Below are 22,180 nucleotides of genomic sequence, written 5' to 3'. Positions count from 1 at the left end.
CCTCTCAGGGAGCTCAGGCCACTAGTTCAAGCCCTTCTACTCTTTCTTCTGTCCTGGACACTAACCAGCATAAAATCCCAACAGGAGCTTACCTGAGACCCGCACAGAAATGCCAACACCCACCGAAGACACTCCTGAAGAGTGGTGAAAGCAAGAAACTCCAGAACAGCTTTTGTTTCCAGCTCAGCAAAGCAAGGCACTGCTGATGCACTGGAGGGAAGGATGGCTGTCCGCTCTGTGGCACCCACACCAACTCTTACCTGTGCCTCCCGTCAGCTGCGTGCTGCTCCTCTCCTTCGCAAGCCCATTGGCTTTGGGGCTAGCGCTGGGTGCTGCTGCCGTTGTTGCCCTGGGTAGCCGCTTGCCCGGTACCTTCACTGTAGTTCTCAGTAGATCGATCTCCTTCCCGTGGACGTTCTGCATGTAATCCTACAGCAGAGGCAGAATGGTTCAAGATCAGCCCTGCCCTGGCCCACCAGTCTCAGCTCCCCTCTCATCCCCATAACCAAAACTAAACCCTGGATCCATTCATCCACGTGGTAACTGGTTAACAGTCAGCCAGCAACCTGGAGGTGACTTGGAAGCTCATCACATGCTGGTTTCTCTTGCACTATACTTAAGTCTCAAGTCAGGTGGGCTAGAGGTGAAAGACCCTACAACTTCCCCAGTGTCCACAGCCAGCTGTTTTCTGACAACACAGATGCAAAGCCTTGACTCCAACCTGCCCTCTTCCCATGACTAGCTGGTGCCTTAGAACTGGCTCCGGAGAAGTGCCAGGTCTCACTTTCAGTGCCCAGAACTAGTCAGCTCTGATATGAATAACGTCAGGATGTTGCCATGGGCAGTCAGATGCCATGACAAGCCCATTTGCGAAAGCCTGGCTGGGGATCAGAGATTAGATGGAGCAAAAGAGCACGTAGGTGGCAGGCAGTTCTTCTTCCCTGTCATCCGTTGTCTTTTTAATCACAGCACTCAGCTATAACAGCTAATAATATAATATAGTACAGTGTAAGTAATGGGATACCTGGAAATTCCCTCTTGGGTCACAGCTAGGATAATTCAAGCCCCAGACAACACAACTCAGGGTAACTTCCTTGTACATTCACCTGCATAGCTTTACATTATTCAAAACCTGGTGCTTCCACCATTTCTTCTGGTAGACTATATACAACCGAAAATTTCATGTGCAGACTCTTAGTATCATTCTGCCCTGTCTCCTCATAGCATCTCATCTTTCAGCCAAAATAAGGCTGCAGACCTCCAGGCCCTCCCAAGAACTGTGTCCTTTTCTGTGTCTTCCACCACTTCCCTGCTCCACTGGGCACTGCAGCTCTCCCCTAACCCTCTCCGATGCGGCTGGCTCTTCCTTGGGCTCATGCCCCCAGAAGGGGAAGACCTGACCAACGTGAGCTCCAGCGAGACGCACAGAGGGGAACTGCCCTGCCCTGCTCTTGGGCAGACCTCAAGGGTGCAGGGACCGAAAGCTGAGCTAGAGGCTCTGGGAGGAATCGCGACATGGGTGCATCCTCCCCGGCTCTCTGCGCTGGGGACGTGCGCTGCAACTGGGAGAGGAGTGGCAGCAACCGTCCAGGGTGAGACTGCGGTTGCTACAGGGAGGCTTGGGCTTGCTCCAGTTCACAAGGAGGTCACCAAAAAGATTAACTCAGAGCTGGTCCCTGTCTGCTTCCAAATCCAAGAAGATAAAGACATGAACAACATCAGTTTAAGAGCAACCATTCTCCCAATCCTTGGCTCCAAGAAGCAGACAACTGGGGGCTGTATGGGCAATGCTCTGTGGTCTCAGGTGACTACCTGAGGGTTACAACCTCTCAGCAGCACCTCAACACCTTGGTTTGAACTCTTGCCTTTCCACAGACCCCTGTGCAGGCATCCAGTCCTCACAGCAAGCCCAAGAGATGGGGCGGCGTGGCAGCACACCCTTCTGTGGTTCCAACTTCTGGGTGACTTGACCTCAAATGACACGCACACACCCTTTGGTGCCCCAGGCAATTCCTAGATAACTAGCCCAACCAAACATTACTCCAAGCTGTTCCTGGTTGGGTGGGAGCCTGGTGGCACCCCTGGGCAGGGAATCTCAGAGGGGCTGGAGGATTTTCCCTAACTCAGCACAATTGCTGCGGTAGCCGGCTGCCTGCCGGAGAGAGCGGTCACCAGCGCACTGCTTTTATTACATGCTATAAAACAGCAATTTCTTCCCAAGCCTCCTCGCTAATTACCCAGCCAGTTCTCTCATTTCATTTTATTACTGGAATTAACAACGAGTTCAAAGCGTGGAAAGCTATTAAGATGTGTGATTAAGCCACATTCAATTAGTTTCTACAAACAATTTAATTGATGTTGCAGATAGAATTAACAGAAGGTGATTGTGTGAATGGCTCCACTGGCTGCAAAATGGGAGATGCTTTCTCTCTAGCTCTGCGCAGCACAGCACAGCCTGGCCAGTGAAGCTGGGCTGAACCACATACGCCTTCCTCACGAGCAGAAGCATTTACTCTCCAAGGCTTTGGGAAAGTGATAGGAAACCTCACCGGTCTCTTCATAGAACTTGTTCTTTTCCTGTCACTGAACACACTCACAGAAAGGTAAGAAAAATACAGATGCAACAAGGAAAGCTGTGCTGAATCCAGGGATCAGGCCTCCAGGCACTCCTGCCTTCAGCAAGAGCTGCTGCCCACTCCTTCAACTCCAGGCATCCTGCTTGCAAAGTCTCTGAAACCGCTGACTGTTCCAGAGAGGAGGCAGAGGTGGCACCTGAGAGCAGGAACACACAGCTCCCTAGGACCCAAGCATAGGTCCAGGCTGGTAGTCAAGGCAGATACGCTTCCATCAAGGAGTCACAGAACACTTGATTTCAGGGCTGGACCCAGCTCACTAGAGCACTCTCTGTCAAGCTGTAACTGCAAACCCACAGTTTAAGCCTGACTCCCAGTGAGGAAACTTCAAAGTGGGGCTGGAGGTGCCAAGATACAGACCCAGAAACAGGTCGAGTGATAAACATCCAAAAGCAGCTGAATAGCCCTGCTGGGAAGCTTTTGGTTGGTAAAATCAGAAGTATGACCCAGCCAGAGCCATGCAGTAATCATCCAGTGGGTCACAGGCAGATCTGGGGAAGATATGTCTACCAGAGGAAAAAGAAGAAAGGCAGGGCTGCTGATCCCGGGGGTACCTACACCCATCCCAAGAGGGACAGGGAGAGAACATAACAGAGATGCAAGAGAAGAGAAGTCTAGGCACGAATTGCCCTGAATCATGGCAGGGAAAAGCCACTGGGAACACAAGAGCAGTACAAAAATGCCCAGGGGCTTGAACATCCAGACCGGGGCTGGGAAAGACCCTCTTCCCGCAGTGCTCAGCCATGCCCTCAGGGACCCCTCTGCTGCACCCTGAATTCTGCCATCCCTGACGTGTGGCAGTACAGGCTCACCATGAGCAAGGCAGGGGAGTAGCTGGGACTTCACATATCAAGGAAGGAACTTCAGGACACCAAGTGCCTCCTTGACTGAGGATCTGCATACTTGTTCTTGCCAGCAGCAGACCTCACCATGTGCCTGCTGGCCTGAGAGCTGCTGCCACAAATGGAAGTGATAAAGAAGCACGTGCTCCTTCTCAGGAACACAGGCTTCATTAGTGACCCAGACTGTTCAACCCTAACATGCTCTGCTTGTGTCATCCTGTGAAAGGACATGAACCCTAACATGCTCTGCTTGTGCCATCCTGTGAAAGGACATGGGAATTTGCTTCATGCCATGGGAGACAAACCTGGTGACAAATGCACTGCAGCACCTACCGATTCACTCTAGAAGATGGGGAGGAGAGGACATAATGGGACATCCTCTTCTGGACCACCTCTTCCTCCAGGCTTCCTTCCTGCATCTGTCCCCTCCAAGCAGGTCATAAACCAGATATCCAGAGGGAAGGCAAGGCAAGGCAGAGGGGCCTTTGCTAATCAGAACAGCACACTGCTCAGCAAAGCCTTTGTCAGCATTGCAGTAGAAAATGTAACACAATGGTAGTGTCATGGCTCTTTTCTCCAGTTTTCAGGGAGGCAGTGCCATGGAGGGAGCATGCAGACCCCCCCCATCCTTGCAGAAGCCAGAGCTGGGCAGCAAGCAGCTCTGCGTTCTGTGGCCCACACGTAATTAGTCCTTGCTCTAGGTAAACATTTAGGGCAATACAACACCTATCTTGGGTGCAAGGTTCAAAGCTTTCAGTGAAACCTAGGGGAGGAGAGGCCCATCTTGTACCTTTCTTAGCAACGGGCTGTGGATCACCAGTAGCACCAGGTGGAAGCAAAGCAGATTTTTGCTTGGGGCAACGTAGTAATGAAATGAAACGCTGAAGAAGTGCAGTAAGGAAAGCAAGTGACATCAATCTAGATCACCCCCTGAGGAAGAAATGGTGTAAAAAGAAGAGAAACCTAGTGTGTAGCAGCATCATCTGAGAGCGGTTAAACAACATCCCAGAAATTACTCTGCCTCTACAGCTGATTGTAATAATGGCCTATGATGTCTCCGACGGAAATGTGATAAACCCACACACGCGTGTGAGCACACACGCAGAGCAGGCAGCAGCAGCAGCCATTCCCTCCCAGTTTGGTTCTGTAAGGACCAAAAAATGGGGTTACAAAGTTAGGGAACTGCAGAACCACAGTGTGGTACAGGGATCAAACACTAAAAGAAAAAAAACCCCTCTTCTCAAAGCTCCCACAAATTAAGGAAAGGAAATGCAATGATTGGCTTTCCAGTGTAAGGATAGGAGGGTTAAAAGGCTCGATGGTTCAGAAGCTGGATGACTGAGCATTGCAAGCTCAAGTAGGAGTTAGAGACGCAGGGTTAGAAATGAGGAGAAAGACTCTGAGGCTCGGGGCGAGGAGATCGGGGACAAATCGAGGGCCCAGGAGCATTCAGGAAGCGCAGGAGCTGCAACACCTTGCTCTTCTGCTGCAGCACCCCCTAAACCACCCTGCGCCCAAGCTCCACCCTGTGCCCCCCAGCCGCTGTCCGGCTGTCCCGCTGCAGCACGTCCTCGCTGCAGAGGGTGCTGTGGCCTCAGCGTCACAGGTGTGTCTGTCCGTGGCTCACTGTCTCAGCAGCAAACTGTGCTCAAGAGGGAATGGGGAAGAAGTCATTAGCCCCACAGTGGGGAGGCGACAGAGATGGATGGGGAGGCAGCTGTGCGCCTGAGCCAAGCAGTGAAGGGGATCAGAGATGCATCGAGTGACAGCTCAGCTCGGCAGGCTCTGCACAGGCACCTCATCTCCATTACCCAATACCTAGCAGCCAGGAAAATTATTCCACACCCAAATGGCACCATCAGCCGTGGCTGCAAGGAGTTCTCCGCCTGCTTCTCACCCCAGATGCAGGGAGGCAGCAACCCCTGCTTTAAGGGACTGAGCAAGGGAAACAGCGAAAAGAAAGATGCATTTACTTAGCATAATTCTGTGCGGAGCATGTTCCTATCAGCTTTTCCCACCCAGCCTGGCACTGCAGAGACAGCCTTCATGAGAGGGAAGAGGTTTCCTCCAGACTCTGGTGAAAAACAGCTCTGCTGAATATGCCTGCCCTGTGGAGGGCTAGTGCTGAACCTCCTGCGCAGGGCCCTGCTGCAGGAGGAGCCTGGGGCTTTCATCTGCTGCCAAACACTTCCCAAGCAACTCTCTATGACTGTGGCATCTGCAAGAGGACCTGCAGCAGAAGCCACAGCATGAAGGAGGACACTGCTCTGTCCCACCCTGCTCCTCTATCCAACCCAGCGCAGTACTTACATGCAGGCTGGGGTGGTAGGTGAGGACTCCGTTGTCACACAGCGTCACGTACTTCTTCTTCCACTCCTTGTTGAGAGACTTGCCACTGCGTTTGAGGAGAATGCCCTAAAAGAGAAGTGTCAAGAGTCTCAGACCTTGTTTGGCCCAGGCACCTACCACTCAGCTCCAGCACCGCCCCTTGTAGGAGACTGGTCTTTGAAGAGACACGAAGATCAGGATGCAAGAAAACATCTTCTAGGTCGGCCTTCCCAAAAGCATTTTCCCTGGGACTGGTAGGAAAAGGGCTGCACCCCCTTTCTCAACACCCCCAGCATGTCTCCACAGACAGCCCCCCCCCCCCCCTCAGAGATGAGTGTCTCCGCATGCCAGTACTGATGCCCAGATCTTCTGAGGGACCTATCACATATTCTGCTGCCCCAAATCACTCCCTCTGGGCAACAATTCTTTTGCTGAAGGACAGTGTCAACACAAGGCAGAGGCCAACCTCACCACCAACGGACATTGCTTGCTCTGTTACCACAGTGCTCCCAGACCTTCTTCCATCACCAAAAGCACAGCCAGAGGGATGGTCAAGGCAAGGACAATTTGGGACAGGCAAGGGCCGATCAATGGAACAATACTCCAAGATACAGGTCTCACAAGGGATGCATATTCTCTTGCCTGCTTGCAATTCCTTCTTAGACATGTCAAACAAATGGAGCTAGGGACACATTTCAGGAGGTAAAGCAAGTCCTGGGCAGTTGAGGAATCGGTTCACCCCCTTTCCCCATCAGGACTTTACATGAGACCCATCCTGTGGTCTTCAGGCACAGAACACTCCTAGGGCCTGAAAACAATTGTGCTCTGCCATGGTGTAACCCCAGCCAGCAACTAAGCCCCACACAGCCGCTCGCTCACTCCCCCCCAGTGGGATGGGGGAGAGAATCAGAAGAGTAAAAGTGAGAAAACCCGTAGGTTGAGGTAAAGACAGTTTAATAGGTAAAGCAAAAGCCACGCGCACAAGCAAAGCAAAACAAGGAATTAATTCACGACTTCCCATCGGCAGGCAGGTGTTCAGCCATCTCCAGGACAGCAGGGCTCCATCACCTGTAATGGTGACTTGGGAAGACAAACGCCATCACTCCCAATGTCCCCCCCCTTCCTTCTTCCCCCACCTTTATATGCTGAGCATGATGTCCTATGGTCTGGAATATCCCTTGGGTCAGTTGGGGTCAGCTGTCCCGGCTGTGTCCCCTCCCAACTTCTTGTGCCCCCCCAGCCTGCTCGCTGGTGGGGTGGGGTGAGAAGCAGAAAAGCCCTTGGCTCTGTGCAAGCACTGCTCAGCAATAACCAGAATATCCCTGTATTATCAACACTGTTTTCAGCACAAATCCAAAACACAGCCCCATACTAACTACTGTGAGGACAATTAACTCTACCCCCGCCAAAATCAGCACAGCTTATGTGCCCTGAAGCTCCCTCTTCCCACCAGCCCAACCCAGAACTAACTTCCATTGATCTGAACCAGCGCTCACAGCTTGGACCCTCCTAACCCTCTCCCCATCCAGTTCAGCCACCCCAGGAAATCTGCTTCTAGCAGCAATTCACCATGCACCAGGTAAGACCAGAGGTGGAGAGGGAGAAGGAAGACGGGGCAAGAAGCCAGGCACAAGGGCTCTGGAGCAGGGACCGGGGAGAGAACATCAAGTATTCTGCCAGCAGGGAGAAAAGGACAGCACAGGGGGACAAAAGTACGAATGAATAACAGAGTCTGGGAAAAAGCTGGATCCACCAACTGTCAGGCCGGGGCCCTCCGAAAGCACTGTCTGGACAGACATCCAGACTGGCTGTTCCTAACGTGGCAAAAATCTGGGCCCCAGGCCAGCACCTCCTCAAAAACCTGGACAGAAAGTCTCTGTCCTGCCAGCCTCAGCATATTTGGGGGCCCCGTCCCACTGCCTGGAGACTGAGGCTGCTGTGCCTGCATGATGGAAAAACACAACAAAAAGTTGTAGGGTTTGGCACATGCTGGGCTAACAACGCTGCCAGACGTGACCATGAAATCGGCAATAAATGATGCAGAAAAGGCAGAAGTGCTCCATGACCGCTTATGTTCAGTACTTGGGAAACAAACAGTGTGAAGAGGAAACGCCTCCTACTCGTGCAAGGGAGAGAAAGTTAAAACAGAGCAGCAAAAGCTAAGCTGTGTTGGTGGCGGGATCTGATCCCTTGCCTTCAAGAGCTCTGAGAGAATTAGCTGAAGAGCTCACTCAGCAGCGGTTAAAAGGTGCTGATTTTAACATGTCTTGGAACATGGCAGCAGTCCGAAAGCTCATGCTTTGCCAAGATCTGCAAGGGGAAAAGCAATGACCCTTGTAATTATGGCCACGTAGCCTGACGCTTAGACTGGGCAAAACTGTGGAGAAGCCACCACAAGAAGTGATCAGCAAAGAATGAGAGGACAGCAGTGTAACTAATGCCAATCGATGCAGAAATAGGTCATCAAAGAAGTTTGATCCTACTTTTGGTAAGATGTCAATATCTGATGACAACGGTAACTGTGTTGGCACAGCATTTTTAGTTTTCTGTCAGGATTTTAACTGAGCAGTACACACCATTAAAAACCAAATGTACAAAATCCATAAAGCCATTAATGTACGGAGTAAAAACTGGTCAAGTGAAAGGTCTCAAAACATAATCATAAATGAGAACAAATGTAATCATAAATGGCAAATCCATGTCCAACAGAAGTACTTGTATAGAGGTCCAGCCAATCTGCATTTGATTCACACTGTTTAATCGATGTCTTCCCCAAATGAGCTTGAAGAAAACACAAAAGCAGAAAACTTGAAGGTAACATAGAAACAGCACAGCATAAATCACTGCAGTGACTGGTCGTTAACGCAAATTGCCTCATATCACTTGGCAAACTGGGCTCCTGAGAACAGCATGGATTTTAGCACAGCTCATGCGAGGTCCTGCTCCTGGGGACAGACTACCAGACCACCCTGCAGGGTGGGCTCACTGGGCTGGCGAGCACCATCGCCGAGTGGTTCCTGAGCTCCCGGTGTTCAATTAGGAAGATAACTCAACCTGGCAGTGGACTGTCAGGTCAGACAGGGCAGACAGTATTACCTCCAGGTGTGATATTATCATAGCAAAGCAGGGCTGGAAGAGCATTCGGAGGTCACCTCGCCACATCCCTGCCCAGGGCAGGCTCAGGTGTACCCACGTCACTCCAACCTCTTCATAAAAACCACCAGTGACGGAGACTGTGCTCCTCCCCACCAGAGATCGGATCCTGACGTTTCCTGCGCCTCCACGACGAAAAGGCAGCGCAGCACTTGTTCCGTCGCGGTCACCGCTTAGAGTGGTCCTGGGCCCTCTGCAGCAGCCTTTACCGTTATCTGAGGACTGCAATTACACCTGATGCCCTGTTCTTTCCTCTGGACTCACAGGCCCACACCTCACTCCTGTGTTGCAGAATGTGCTTCTGAAAGCATTAACCCACTCGCCCCGGAGAGTCTCTGGCTGTCCCAGAGCTCAAAGAGCAGTGTCCCGACTGGGACGCAGCAGCCCATTCAGTGCCTTACCGTGCCAGAGGCAAGACTGCTTCTCTGGTCTTGTAAGACCCTCACACACAGCAGCAGTACCTGCATTTTCTCAACACCAGGCTGCGGCTGGCTCTGCTCTGGTTCTGACCTACACGAAATTGTCTTCTCTAGCACCACTGCTGGGCTGTGCATTTCCCACATGGTGTATGAAAATGATTATTCCTCCTCACATATAAAGACAGTTTAATATTACACCAGCTAATCTAGATAAATGGTAGATTCTCTGTATTTGAGAATGTTTGTTTGATATCTTTCAAACAAATCTGCCCCAGACCAGGATGAAGTTACGAATTTGGCTCAAAGTCACTGGGTGAAATTCTCTGGCTTCTGGGCATAACGATCCCTTCTGGCCTTAAACCTGGCTCAGTTCTACAGTCTGACCTGCCAATACATACTGCCAAACAACAACTCCAGCTGCCTTTCCTCTCCTTGATGCATCTTCGACTTGATACACCTTGGTGCCACAAAATACCTACTTCAACACTTTCAGGCTGCTGCATCTTCTATCAAGCCCCCAAAATGTGTTGTCTGCAGAGAAGAGTTCAGCTGCAGTTAGTTCAGCTACAAATCTGGAACTTCACAAATTGAAACACAAGCAAAACCAGACCTGGAAACAGAGAATCGAGCACTGGCAGCCCATTTTTTCAAGCCAGAAGGCACAAGAGTCCAAAATTGGGAGCAACTACACAGTCTAAGTAAACATCTAATAAAATGGGGGGGAGGGGAAGGGGCCCTTAAGGCCAAACATTTGCAAGAAACAGCTGAATCGAGGGATAGAGCTCAGTTAGACTTGTTGTTTGCTGCTGTATTAGAGATTAAGAGGCGAGGGACAGAAGCCGAGAGGATTCCAGGTTTTAACGGTGTTGCTGTGCTGACTGCATCAAGGTTACAACTCTGTAGCCCAACTTCTTCTTTTCTGATGGTGGAATGTGAAGATTTGGACCACCAGCATCCAGAGAAACCGGTTTTCCTGGAGGAAAGCCCCCACAGCAGCTCAGAGAGAAGTGAGAATGGCAAGGAGGACAAAGCCAGGTGAAACGCGGGAGAACAGACCAGAGGCAGGCACATCCCCACAGCTGAACTCATCCCCTCCGCGCACGTCCTCGGCGTGCTCCTGCGCACGCACCCCAACGCGGCTCCTGGCCGGGCTCCTCAGGTCTGCTGAGACCCCCGCACTGGCACGCATTGGTTCCGCACCTCAAGCTCCCTCTGCTTCTCATGGAAAGATTTACAAGAAATAACTCTTCCACAAGTTTCTTCCCAAGTGTGGAAGTCACGCACGAAGGGAAGAAGCTGCCAGAGATGACAGGCAAGAGAGCCCAACCCTCTTCCTCTCCCCACTTTTCCTTTCTTTCCCGGCATTTTGTCGGCCAGCGCGAGTGTCTCTGTGTTGTGTTTGGATTGTGGTGGTGCACAGTAAAAGCAGCAGCAGCAATATGCAGCGTAATGAAGCAGGGAGCAGCGATGGCCCCCAAAGGACTCGTTTACTCCACAAATCTCCCTTCCACTCACTTTTTGCTAAGAATTTTAACACCAAACTTAATTGTAAAGTCGCGTATTGATTGGAAAATGCAAATGGCAATTTAAATGTAATCTAAGCTCCCAGCATGATCCCAGCTCCCAAGGAGGAGGAGTCACCCGCCTTGGGCCCTACTGGAGTGCATGGCCCAAACTGAGCCGGGCCAGGGACCTGGGGACCCCTGGGCTGCCTGTGCATTCAGTTCAGCCTTCCCAGGAAGAATCTGGTACATGTGCAATTAGGAGTTCATTCCTAGTAACGAACAGCTGGGGAAGCTTAGTCTCCCGGCCTAATTAACCCACTTCTCGGAGACAAGCGTCCAGCTATGAAGAAGCTCTTCCGACCTTCCAAGACCAACTGAACCTACGTATCACCGAAAGGACGTTGCAGCAAAGGGATCCTGAGACCACAGTGCAGAGCAGCCCCAGCAGAGGCACTGGCTCTGCAGCCTGGAGGGAGAGGAGGTGCTGTCCTAGGCATAGAGGGGCCCCAACATCCATGGTCTCACCTGTCCCATTGGGGATTTCCATCTCTTCTAGGTGTGCATGGGATGTAAGGGAGACAGAGCAGGTCACCCAGAGGCGTTGTTCTCAGCTGTGCTGGAGAAGGTAGTGACAAGTGACAGCCAGCCACCACACCTCCGTGGCAGCATATGTCCCTTCTCAGCCAAGCAAAGTGCCCACCCAACATTTCTCCCTTCTGCAACACACAACCAGTCTCCCACTTCGTGGTCAGCCTTCCCAGACATCAGACTTGGCTCTGTGCAGAAACCCAAATCACCGAGCGTCAAACAAAGCTGCCAGCAATCCCTAGTGCTAGTCCTCTTCCCACAGAGTCCAGGAAGAGATCATGCACCGGTCACAGTGATCACAGCCACAGGTCTCGCCGAAGGAATCTGCAGGGCAACTGCCCCTACTGCTGCTCCACATCACCCACTGACTTCAACTACCTTTAGGTAATTTAAGCATGCACCAGTCTTGTTCTTCCAAGCAGAGGAATCAAACCGCTCCCAAGGTTATCTACCCATGGCTGCAGCACCCCAAACACAGCATTTGTTGCCGTCGGCCCAGCAGTTGCACATGCTGAGGGAAGCAAAGCAGTCTGAAACTGGCCAAGCACCCAGGCAGAAGATCCTGCATGTTTGCCACTCTACAGCCTTCAAAATGACCGACCTCACTGCTCTTTTTATGGCTGGGCAGGACCACCAGACCACGTAAGAGTAAAACTAGCTAAAGGCCCTGCTCTTTTGCTACCCTTCAAAGAGATGGCAAGCAACAAGATCTCCATGATCTTCCAGAAAGGGCAGGTCCATATCAGAGAGCAGAGCAATCATCACCTATCCCGAATCTTTGTGATATGGAGCTACAGCTCCTGAGAGTCTTTGCTCCTTTTCACATTGGTGGTGCCACGTCATCGCTCCTCCTGGAGGGGTGACCCGGCGAAAGGCCACAGCAGGGATGGTGCAGAACTGCAGCACTCTGATGTTACTCTGGATCTACCGCACTGCATGTTTACATCAACCCCATCCCCCATCACCTGCTTGCGGATATTGGCTTGTTTTCTCCTTTAGGGACAAAGCTCTGTGTCTTCCTAAGATGCTGTAGCACAACTGTTTAATTCAAGCAGTGGGAGGGCAGCAATTTCAGAGTGCCACAGTATCTCAAGAGACAGGTCACAGTAGTGCTCTGTGGCCTGAGCATTGCCCCAGGGCCAGCAGCTCCAGTATGGTGTAACACAGTCAGTCAGAGCCCAGGAGGGAGAGCCATTCGCATAAACTGGCGCCTACCTTTCCGACAAGACACTGCTTCCCCCAGTGTCAGTACATGTTCCTGTAAAAAGACTGCCAGGATCTCCTCTGTGAAATCACCTCCTGCAGTTTTGGCTACAGGAGGTGCCAGTCCTGAGCCCGGGCACAGACCCAGATCTCACAAGGTAACGTTTTGCTCCAGGCTCTCCTGGCGAGCTGCTGCCGTGCAAACTGGTCACTTCACTTAAGTCCTGAACCAGGCAAGTAGGTTGGCACCTATTTGTTCTTGCAAAGCACAGGAATGATGTTCAAGCTTTGTTTTGCAGACCTAGGCCTTTGTCTGTCTCAGTCCTCCACCTGCTCAACTCAGTAACAGCACTGCTCTGCCTACAGCAAGAAACAACTTAATAATTACACTAAAACGCTGCCATTTCCAGCAGACTGGACAAGTCCAGGCCCAGTTAGCAACACAGAGAGACACAGGAGCAAGTAAAGAAAGCATCTTGCCGTGCTGAGTGAAGGGAAACCCTGGAAAAAGCAACCCAAAGTTCCAGAAACCAAAGGCCATGGAAATGCTCCCACGACCAGACCTCCTGCAGTCAGCAGCACAGTTTTGGGGAGCCAAGTCAGGTCTAGCTCAAGGCTCCAGTTGCTCTGCTCTCAGCCTCCCCTTCCTCACCACGGAACAACTGCCCACTCCTTCCCCTGCCTGCCATGCTGGGCTGACTCAAAATCAGAGCGCACAGGCGCTGCCACCGCAAACCAACTACCCACCATGCTGACGGGCAGCCAAAAGGCAGCACACGTGGCACGGAGGCAGGGCTTGGACTGTGCACCTCACAGGTCAGTGCTCGGTGGTGCTGGATCGGGCATGCCCGTTGTCTCCAGCACACAGCCCCTACCAGAGGGTGTGCAGAGGCAGCCAGCTCTGCCTGGAAATGAGAGGAGCAGTGTGGACAGAGGGGCAAGCACCCCAGCAGCAGAAGCGGTGGAAGAAACACTTAAAGGAGCCTTGATCCCTTCTCCAACCCCGAGATTAAAAAAAAAGGACCTGTGCCACAGAGAGAAGGGGCATGACCTGGCACGCAGCTGAGATGCCCCTTCCTGCTGGGGCTGTGCAAGCCTTTAGCACTCTGGAAGCAGAGCCCCCATGTGTGAGACCCCACAGCCCCTGCCCTGGCACCCAGCATTGCTTCCCCTGCCAGTGCTCCCCTCCAGCCCCAGAGCCCGACCTTCAGCACGCTGCCCTCCCAAACGCAGCCCTCCTTCCAGCACTGCTCCACTGCACTCCCCTGTCAGCGGCACTGACGACAGCCCTTCGCAAACCTTTCACGGTATTACTACGTGGAGCGGAAAGGGCAGGAAGCTTTGGGAGCTCCAGCAGCAAGCAGCATTTCTCTCTTTTGACCCACCATCCCATTCCTCAGCCAGCCTGGCCTCACTGAGTCCTTCCTGGGGATCTCTTTCCCCAGTGAATACTCAGCACAAAACGGTACCGGGGAGACAGTACCTGGTCGGGATGCAGATTCTGCCCTTCTGCCCCACTGCCCAATGCTGCTGCGATGCAGAGACGTAACCGGCCTTATGTGCACAGCAGCTCAGCCCTGGCAGTGTGTAGGCAGACGGGGCAGAGAGAGGCCAGCTGGGGAAGAAAAATGGATTCACAACAGGGGGCACAGGGTGCAAGGCAGAAGCACAGCCAGGTACTGCAAAGCAGTGTACGGATGAGTCTTGCCAGTAGTGCAAGGGAATCCTGCTGGAAACACCATCCAGCCAATCCATACCACTTGGCTCATTCAGACATTGCCCGTCACTGCTTTTCCAGCTGATGGACAGGGGGCAGGCAGTGGTCAGGGTTGGTTCCAGACAGCTCAAGCTTCCCTGGAAGCTAGGAGGCAGGAGTGGAACGCACTGCTGCCAGAGCAAGCGGCTGCCGTCCTCTGATTCACGGCGGCTCACGGCGCAGGCACTGTGCTTGCTGCTTTTTGCCATTGCCCTGATGAGGAGAGCCTCCCTGTCCTGCTGGAGGACAGCTGGGCTGGTGTGGAGCAGCAGCAGGAGCAGAGCAGGAGCGGAGAGGAGGGGGAGAGGACAGGAGAGGAGAGGAGAGGAGAGGAGAAGGGAGAGCAGAGGAAGAGGAGCACTGCAGCGGGGGGCTGCAGCTGGGGGGCCGGGGAGCGGGCGTGGGGCACGGTTGCCCTCTGCTGGAACGGCTCCGCCAGCTGGCTGGAGCAGCTCCCGCTCCGCACCCAGCACCCACACACGGTGCAGGGTCCACACCAGCACCCCCAGCACAGCGCTCCTCAGGTCCAGGCAGGTGTGCAGCCCCCCAAGGCACCCGGTCGGGTGGGCCGAGGGGCGCCCAGCTCCTCCGTGCTCCCCCGTGCCTCGTGCCCAGCGAAGGCACCCCAGTCCACACCGTAAAGCCTCGCGGCACCTCCCCAGGGAGCCTGCTCTTGCATGGGGGTGAAGGGAGGAGGATCGAACCTGCTTCATGGGAATGGCCCGCCCGCTGCCGATACTGTCCGCTTTACACTCTGGCACCTTCTTCTCCCGCTCCGGATCCGCGCCCTTTCGAGACTGGAAGAGAAGAGACACAGGTCCGTTAGAGACAGGGGCACAGGAGACAGAAACGCACGGCCCCACCATCCCCAGCGGGCTGCCAGAGCAGACCAGACCAGACCACTCTCCCCCAGGCCAGGTCTCCCAGCGCATGGAGCAGCCAGCGTCTCGCCCGTCCCCTCTAGGGACACTCCAGCCCCAGCCTCCCCACCACCTGCCCCTGGCAAGCTGTCCTCTCCCCCCACAACTGCAAGCAGAGCTGTCCTCCTAGCAGAATGGGGCTACCTCTGACCCCCCCCTCCCGCAGGGGCACACAGGACATGGCGACAGACAGAAATGGCATGGGATGCAGGTGGAGCATGGATGGAAGCAGGAGAGGCTAAGGCAGTGAAGGAACTCACACCTCTACTAATCCAACAGATTTATTCTGTTAACACACTTGCACCATACAAAGTAGCACAGGTCACCGGGCAGAGATACCAGCCCCTTACAAAAGAGCATGGACAATAAATATCTATCACACGTCTAGAGAGTTGAGAGCAAAACCTGCCAGCCCCCGAGGGCGGCTGCGGTGAGAGCAAACTCCAATAAATACAATATGAAATATACAGTCTGTTGAGCAGAACTCATTCAAAGTGCTTAGGACAGAGGAAAATATCAAGTCATACACGGCATGGAGCACAATCAATACATTCAGAATCACAACAATGGCAGAAGGGCAGCGGCAGCGTCTCTCTGGAGCGTCCTACACACCCCCTCAGTCCGGGAGCGCCCCATGTGCTTTGGATCAGAAAGGGACACGAGCCCCACGCGCCTGGGACACCGATTCACTTGCTTTTGGGCCCAGAACAAAACAAAGAGATTGAAAGAGAAGAAAACTAAAGAGACATAGATGGCTGCTCTGCTGCGAGGAGGAAGAGGAGGAGGAGCAGGAGTCCATGCAGGCTGCAGGAGGTGCAGTAGGGAGGAAGGAGCTGAGTGCTAGCGGCAGGCGCTAACAGCAGCTCCCGCAGGCAGCAGCAAAGCGTCTTTTGGCCCATCCAGCTCCACTCGCTGCTGTCGCCCGGTCCCGGCGGGTCTGCAGGTCTTCCCATCCCATGAGGGTCGTCCGCCTGGCATCCCCGAGCATGGAAAGTGCCTAGACAGCATCCAGCAGGCCCAGAAATGTCCCAGCTTAAAGTGCAGGCGCAGGCCGTCTCAGCGCTTCCTAGACTTTACATTGGGGGGATTTAAAAGGCTCCTGCGTGTCTCCGAGGGGGGGACCCATGCTGGCTGGAGGGCGGGCGAGCCTCTAATCTTAGATCAATCCCAGTGCCCATCCCTTATCCGGCCCTGGAGAGGCAATGAAAAGTGAGAGAATTTGTACAGAGGTGCCGTGTGTAACCACCTGGATCTTCTAATTTGGAAGGAGTTGGAAAGGCCTTTTTGTTGATGAAAAGTTGGAAACAGTGGCACATATCTGCAAATATCGAAAGAATAAAGAGTTTGGCAAGTTATACTCAGAACACGGACACGAGTCTGTCAGCGATGGGCGCCAGCGGACAGGCAGACAGACAGGCCACGGAGCGGGGCGCCGGCGGCAGCAGCAGTCGGGGTTTGGGCTCCAGCTAGCGGGGACGGGGTGGGCGCCTCTCGGGCAGAGTCTGTCTCCACCTGGTGGTCTCCGGCACGCAGACCCCCGCCTCTGCGGCGGCGGGGCGCGATCCGGCGTGGGGAGCAGGAGGGGAGCAGGAGGGGAGCGAGAGCAGGAGAGGAGGAGGAGGACAGGAGGAGGAGGAGGACTGGACGCGAAGGAGCCAGGCACAGCTCGGGACTGGGGCTGCAGCTGCTCCTGGCGCTGAGCGGAGCACGGCCCTGCCCAGCGCCGGACCTCGGAGAGGCCCGTGCCCACCTGGGGGACCCCCTGAGGACGGGGGCTGCTGGCTACACCTACGCTGCCTGCCTGGGAAAAGCTAGCGGCAGAAAAACAGCCTTCCCTTCCCTTCCTTTCCCTTCCCTACTCTTCCTGGCCCTGTCCCGCTGAGGGAGGAGGTGTCGGGAGCTGCTGCTGCTGCCACGACCACATGGGGTGAAGACTTCAATGTGAGCCACGTATGTGCACCGGCACAAGAGCAAGCAAGTGAGCGTGAGCCCCAGCACCACGGCGAGTGAGCGCGAGCCCAGATGAGCACGGGTGAGCCCCACAGCGAGAGTAAGCAAGCTTGAGCCCAGAATGAGCGAGCAAGTGAGAGTCCTAGACGGATGATGACGTCCACAGCAAATAAGCGTAAGCCCCACAGCAAGCCGCCCTCCTCCTCCCCCCGTAAGCGTGTGCCCACACCAAGTGAGCTGAGCATGGGGCTCCGGGAGGAGTGAGAGAGCATGAACATGAGCTGACGGCGAGTCCAGAACCCGTCAGTGCGCAGGCGAGCAGAAGAATGGGTGGCAGTGCATGAGCGCCCGCGTGCACTGGTGCACAGCAGCAAGCATGAGCAAGAGAAACGGCGGGGAGGGAGGAGAAGCATCCATCAGCACTGAAGTACAACAGTAAGCATGACCACCGACAACAGGAGACCTACAGGGCATCCTCAGGGAGGCGTGAGCACACAGAGGAGGGGAGGGCTAGTAAGGAGACAACCATGCGTCAGGAGCAGTGGATCTGCTGCAAGGGGCTGTGTGTGCTGGGAGGAGGAGGTTGGCGGAGGACAGCCTACCTGCCAGGCAGCACAGGGAGCGGGGGCGAGCACGTGCGCTGCGGAGGGGCTGGGAACACGTGCACACGGAGAACCGGGCGGCGTATGAGATGCAGACGGTGGGGAGCGCATGGAGCATTCAGGACATCAGAGCAGATGCTTCCAGGATGTCAGAAGCTGGGGGAGATGGGTACGGTCCCAGCACAAGGAGTCAGGGGAATCTGGGGTGCCAACAGTGCAGTGGGAGGGATGGGGCATGGGACATTGTGAATTCATGTGGTCTGGGTCCAGAGCAATGGCGGCTGTTCACACAGGGTAACATGGTGCAACACGTACAAGGACTTTGTGGTGGCCAGTTCCACAGACAGCAGACACGGGTGTACTGAGCAATGGTGGCTGGAAAGCACATTTAGATGGGGAGGGGAGAGGCCTGAGCCCAGCACGTTTACAGGGGCACCAGGGGGAGAGGAGCACATTTACACGGGGAACACAGGCTATCTACGCTAGACACGGGGACTAGGAGTATGTGTGCGCTAACAGCAAGGGGAAACTCACAGGCTGTGCTAACAGCGAGGGTAAGTGTGTGGGCAGGACTGTGTGCACGCTGCGTGGACAGGTGTGTGCATGGTGTGAGAGCGTGCTGAGAGGCAGGCTGCAATTCAACCAGCAGAGATAATAGCTGCAAACGTACCCTGTATCACCTGGGGCCCATGGCTTTGCTGGCTCCCTAATGCCTCCCCTCCCTCCATGCCCCACAGCAGTTCCCAGGCGCACTGCTCAAGTCACACAGATGCGGGGTTTGGGTACTGGAGCGAGTGGGGCCCACTGCCACGTGCTGAGCTCTGCACAGCACCACCTGGTACAGCACAGCTGGCACCAAACAGGAGGCCCAGTCGCCAGGGGCTTCGTGCCACGCTCGGGGGACACGGCCCCAAGGAGAGGAACAGCAGAGGTCACTGGTGCTGTGCACGCACAAAGTGCAGCTCTCCCCAGTAAAGATCGGGGAGCTCTGCTCACGCACACACACTATACACACACACACGAGCGTACCCCATTGCACACTCCTATGTGTGCAAGGAACGGCTTGCTCTCAGGCGCTCCCCCATGCACACCCCCCCCCCACCAGAAGCAGCTCTCGGCACCACAGTCCCTGCGCACACAGAAGGCTCCCTCCCTCCCCGCTGCACACGCACACTCCTGCGGGGGTACCCCCCACACACCCGCTCTGTGTCCCCTACCACCCATCCCTCCCTGGCCAGCACAGCGAGGTTCACCTAGAGACTAGTGCACAAAAGTCTGTGGGGCGAGACTGCTGCGGACCCACTCCCTTCCCCTCTCCTTGCCTGACCCTCAGAAAACTCATCCCAAAGCTCCTCCAACCCCAGCGTCACTTACCGTGAATATGTTGGAGCGCCGCTTCGACTGCTTGCGGATGGGGGTGGGTGTGTTGGAGGCAGCAATGGTCTCAATCCGCAGCTCCCGCTGGCTGATGCTAGGTGTGGAGGGCACAGAGGAGGAGTAGTCACTGAAGGCTCCTCCACCGTTGGTGGCCTAGGGCAGAACGAGATGGGACAGTCAGACAGAGACAAGCAGCTGCCCAGGGCACGACTGCGGAAACACCTTCCACCTAGGAAGCCTTGTGCACCGGGGGCAAGGAGGTGCGGCACAGGACTGGGACGGGGGAGACATCCTATGCCATGCACTGCTCCTGCCCAACGGGGGATCTTGGGAAAACCATTTCCCTTCTTTCTGTTCTAGTTTCTTCCACTGGTAAAATGTTAAAATTCTGACACCAACAGTGAAGAGCAGCAAATGGACAGAAAGATCTGTCTGCTGGCTGTCAGCCGGCAGCCAGGGAAGCCCTTCCACACAAGCTGGAGCAAAGGCACAGACGCAGCAATGAACCACGCAGCTCCGAATAGCAGCAGCTGGCTCTCTTCTCGGAGGGGCACAGCTGGGGATACTTCAGCACGCTCCCTCTCCAAAACACGGGACTGGTGTAGCTATCCCTCGGACAGTCTGCTGGTGGGAACCCTCCTCTCCGCAGAGGCCATCGGACGTGAAGCTGCAAGGCAGCCCACAGCCTGCCTGGCTCCAAGTCCCACTTGGTCCCTTCCCTGTCTCACGATGACAGCTACGATACCAACAGGGATCTGTGTCCCTAGGACTCAAGCCTTCGCCTTTCTGGTGTCCTAAAGCACAGGCTGCCACAAGTCAAGCTCACGCTCTATGTAAAATGCACCTCTGCTGCTGGTTTTGAGGTTTATCCAAGCAGACCCCAAGGGTGGCACACAATTCCTGAGCCTGTGGACCACCGTGGCCTTGGCTGTAGTGGCCCATGTCTGGGAACATGTGGGACAACACACTGCGTCTTCATTAACAACTTGCTTGCCTTCAGGGAGAGGGGAAGATCTAACCATGCAGTTTGCGCAATCATCTCAGCAACGCATTTCTTTCAGACAAGTAGGTGCTCACTCGCATTCTGCTCACGCAACCTCTGCGGGCAACAACCTGGAAATGAGCTTACAAGAGGTCCCAAGGAGCAACACCTGCACAAAAGCATTTCAGATCTGCAGCCCAGGACGTCTTACTACAACAAGGCACGTGCCAGCCTGAGCTCTCTTTGGCAGTTCTGCTGATCTTTGAACAGTATTTCAAAAACACATTGAAGAAGCTGCTCCTAGAAGGCTAGGAGAGCTCCGGCACCCCTTGCAGGGAGCAGCCCACCTCCTCCCAGTTCATATGCTCACAGAGCAGCAGCATCCGACGGCCTCGGGGCTTCCTCCACTCCCACCTACTGCTTAGAGCAGAAAGTGCAACCACATGCAGGATGAGGATCTGCCAGAGGTGCTCAGTGAGAACACACCCACATGTGCACGCCGTGCTCCAAGAACCTGAGCCTTATTCTGAGACCAGCAGTTAAGAAACGTTAGAAGCATGAAAGAGGCTGTGCAGGCAGAGCAGCGACCGTGACCCACAGCCCAGTCTCCTAGAAAGGGTGCACTTTCACTCAAGCTATGGATCGTCTCATCTTTGATATGGCAGAAGACACACAGAAGAGAACTTCTCTTAAGAGAGGAAAGAGTCATCCAAGAATCAGCCCAACTTCTTCCTCTCTGAGGCACAGCAAGGGACTTCTGACTGAGGGCAGCCAAGTGTGCCGCAGGGAAATCCTGCTTTGGAAGGACACTGAGATGGACCTCCTTCACGGCCACGTTCAGGGAGCTGACAGCTGCTGCTGGGAAGTTACAATGCCCCTACTTGCCAGGGCTACCCCAGGCTCTGGAGCAGCTCCACAGCAGCCTGCCTGCAGCACGGTGCTGCCTGAAGCCAGAGCAAAACACCCTTCCACAGCAGGGAGGTGAAGCCTGTGAGCTGACAAAACGTCCTTGAAGGCCACTGTCTCCAGGTGGGTCTGGGAGACCCTAACACCATGCTGGAGACAGGGCAGCACCAAGCGACAGATCCTCTGCAGCCTGCCCAGCCTGCTGACTGCTCAGCGGGGAAAGGGAGCCTCGTACCAAAAGGGACTCACCGGTTAAGCCCCCACCTGCCGCCAGCCTGGCAGCACGTGTGGCTCAAACCGAGGAGCTGGAGGCCGTGCGGCTGCTCTGTGGCTTTCAGGAAAGCCTTGCTGTGAGCAGGTGGCCTCCCTGCCAGTACAGGATTCGGACTGTCCCAAGCCTGTCCGGAGACAGGAAAGCTTCTGGTGCCCTGAAACACAGAAGGAGTGGGAACCCCGTCTGCTTGTACTTCTCCGCGTGTAAAAAAGGCCAGGCGCTCCATCCAGAGAGGTGAACGTCACCAGGGAGCTTCTCCGCAGGCCATCCAGCTGACAAACCCTGCACTGAATGAGGGAGTTCTGCTGCCATGTCCCAGGGAAGCGGGGACCACCAGGGACATGGAGAAGCGAAGCAACGTGCCACCCTGCCAGTGACTTCTGAACCGTGAACAGAGACCTCCTGCAAACCATGGATTCAACACTGCGTGAAGAAGTGTTCTGCAAATGCTGTGATGAAGGAACAGATGCAGAAAGCTAGGGCTACCAAGTTGAAGAGAATTTGCTGAGACAGCTCAAGTTTAGGATCAGGCATAACAATGCGTGTACAATCAGTATTTAACTGATGCATAATGTGTGAACCATGCCAAAAAAAGAAAAAGATTCAAAGTGTGAGGGAAGAGATGGCCAATGCTGCAACACAGAAAACCTGCTGCCCAGGAAGGTAAGCCAGGCAAGGCTGCCAGGAGTCCAGAAACCACTCTGAGGTAGTCTCCTGGCTAAGCTCTGCGTATTTCAGTAAC

At 54.5% G+C, this 22,180-nt stretch overlaps 1 protein-coding gene across 3 annotated transcripts in view; it reads right to left on the bottom strand.

Annotated features, from left to right (window-relative positions):
- AGAP3 (ArfGAP with GTPase domain, ankyrin repeat and PH domain 3) overlaps positions 1–22,180 on the bottom strand; it is a 152,794-nt gene that overhangs the window by 49,075 nt on the left and 81,539 nt on the right. For 2 of the 3 annotated variants that reach the window (XM_052809928.1, XM_052809919.1), the window contains exons 8-11: positions 19,274–19,429; positions 15,132–15,224; positions 5,786–5,890; positions 261–429 (exon numbers count right to left, since the gene is read on the bottom strand). In XM_052809928.1, the coding sequence (XP_052665888.1) occupies positions 261–429; positions 5,786–5,890; positions 15,132–15,224; positions 19,274–19,429 (523 nt within the window). Of the gene's footprint in view, positions 1–260; positions 430–5,785; positions 5,891–15,131; positions 15,225–16,544; positions 16,666–19,273; positions 19,430–22,180 lie in introns of those variants that run through there. The other variant, XM_052809937.1, reaches the window with a different exon arrangement.

This window comes from Harpia harpyja, chromosome 1 (assembly GCF_026419915.1).
Source record: "Harpia harpyja isolate bHarHar1 chromosome 1, bHarHar1 primary haplotype, whole genome shotgun sequence".
Classification (NCBI taxonomy): domain Eukaryota; kingdom Metazoa; phylum Chordata; class Aves; order Accipitriformes; family Accipitridae; genus Harpia; species Harpia harpyja.
Note: the sequence above shows the minus strand (reverse complement) of the source record. Positions and strands in the feature narration are given on the sequence as shown.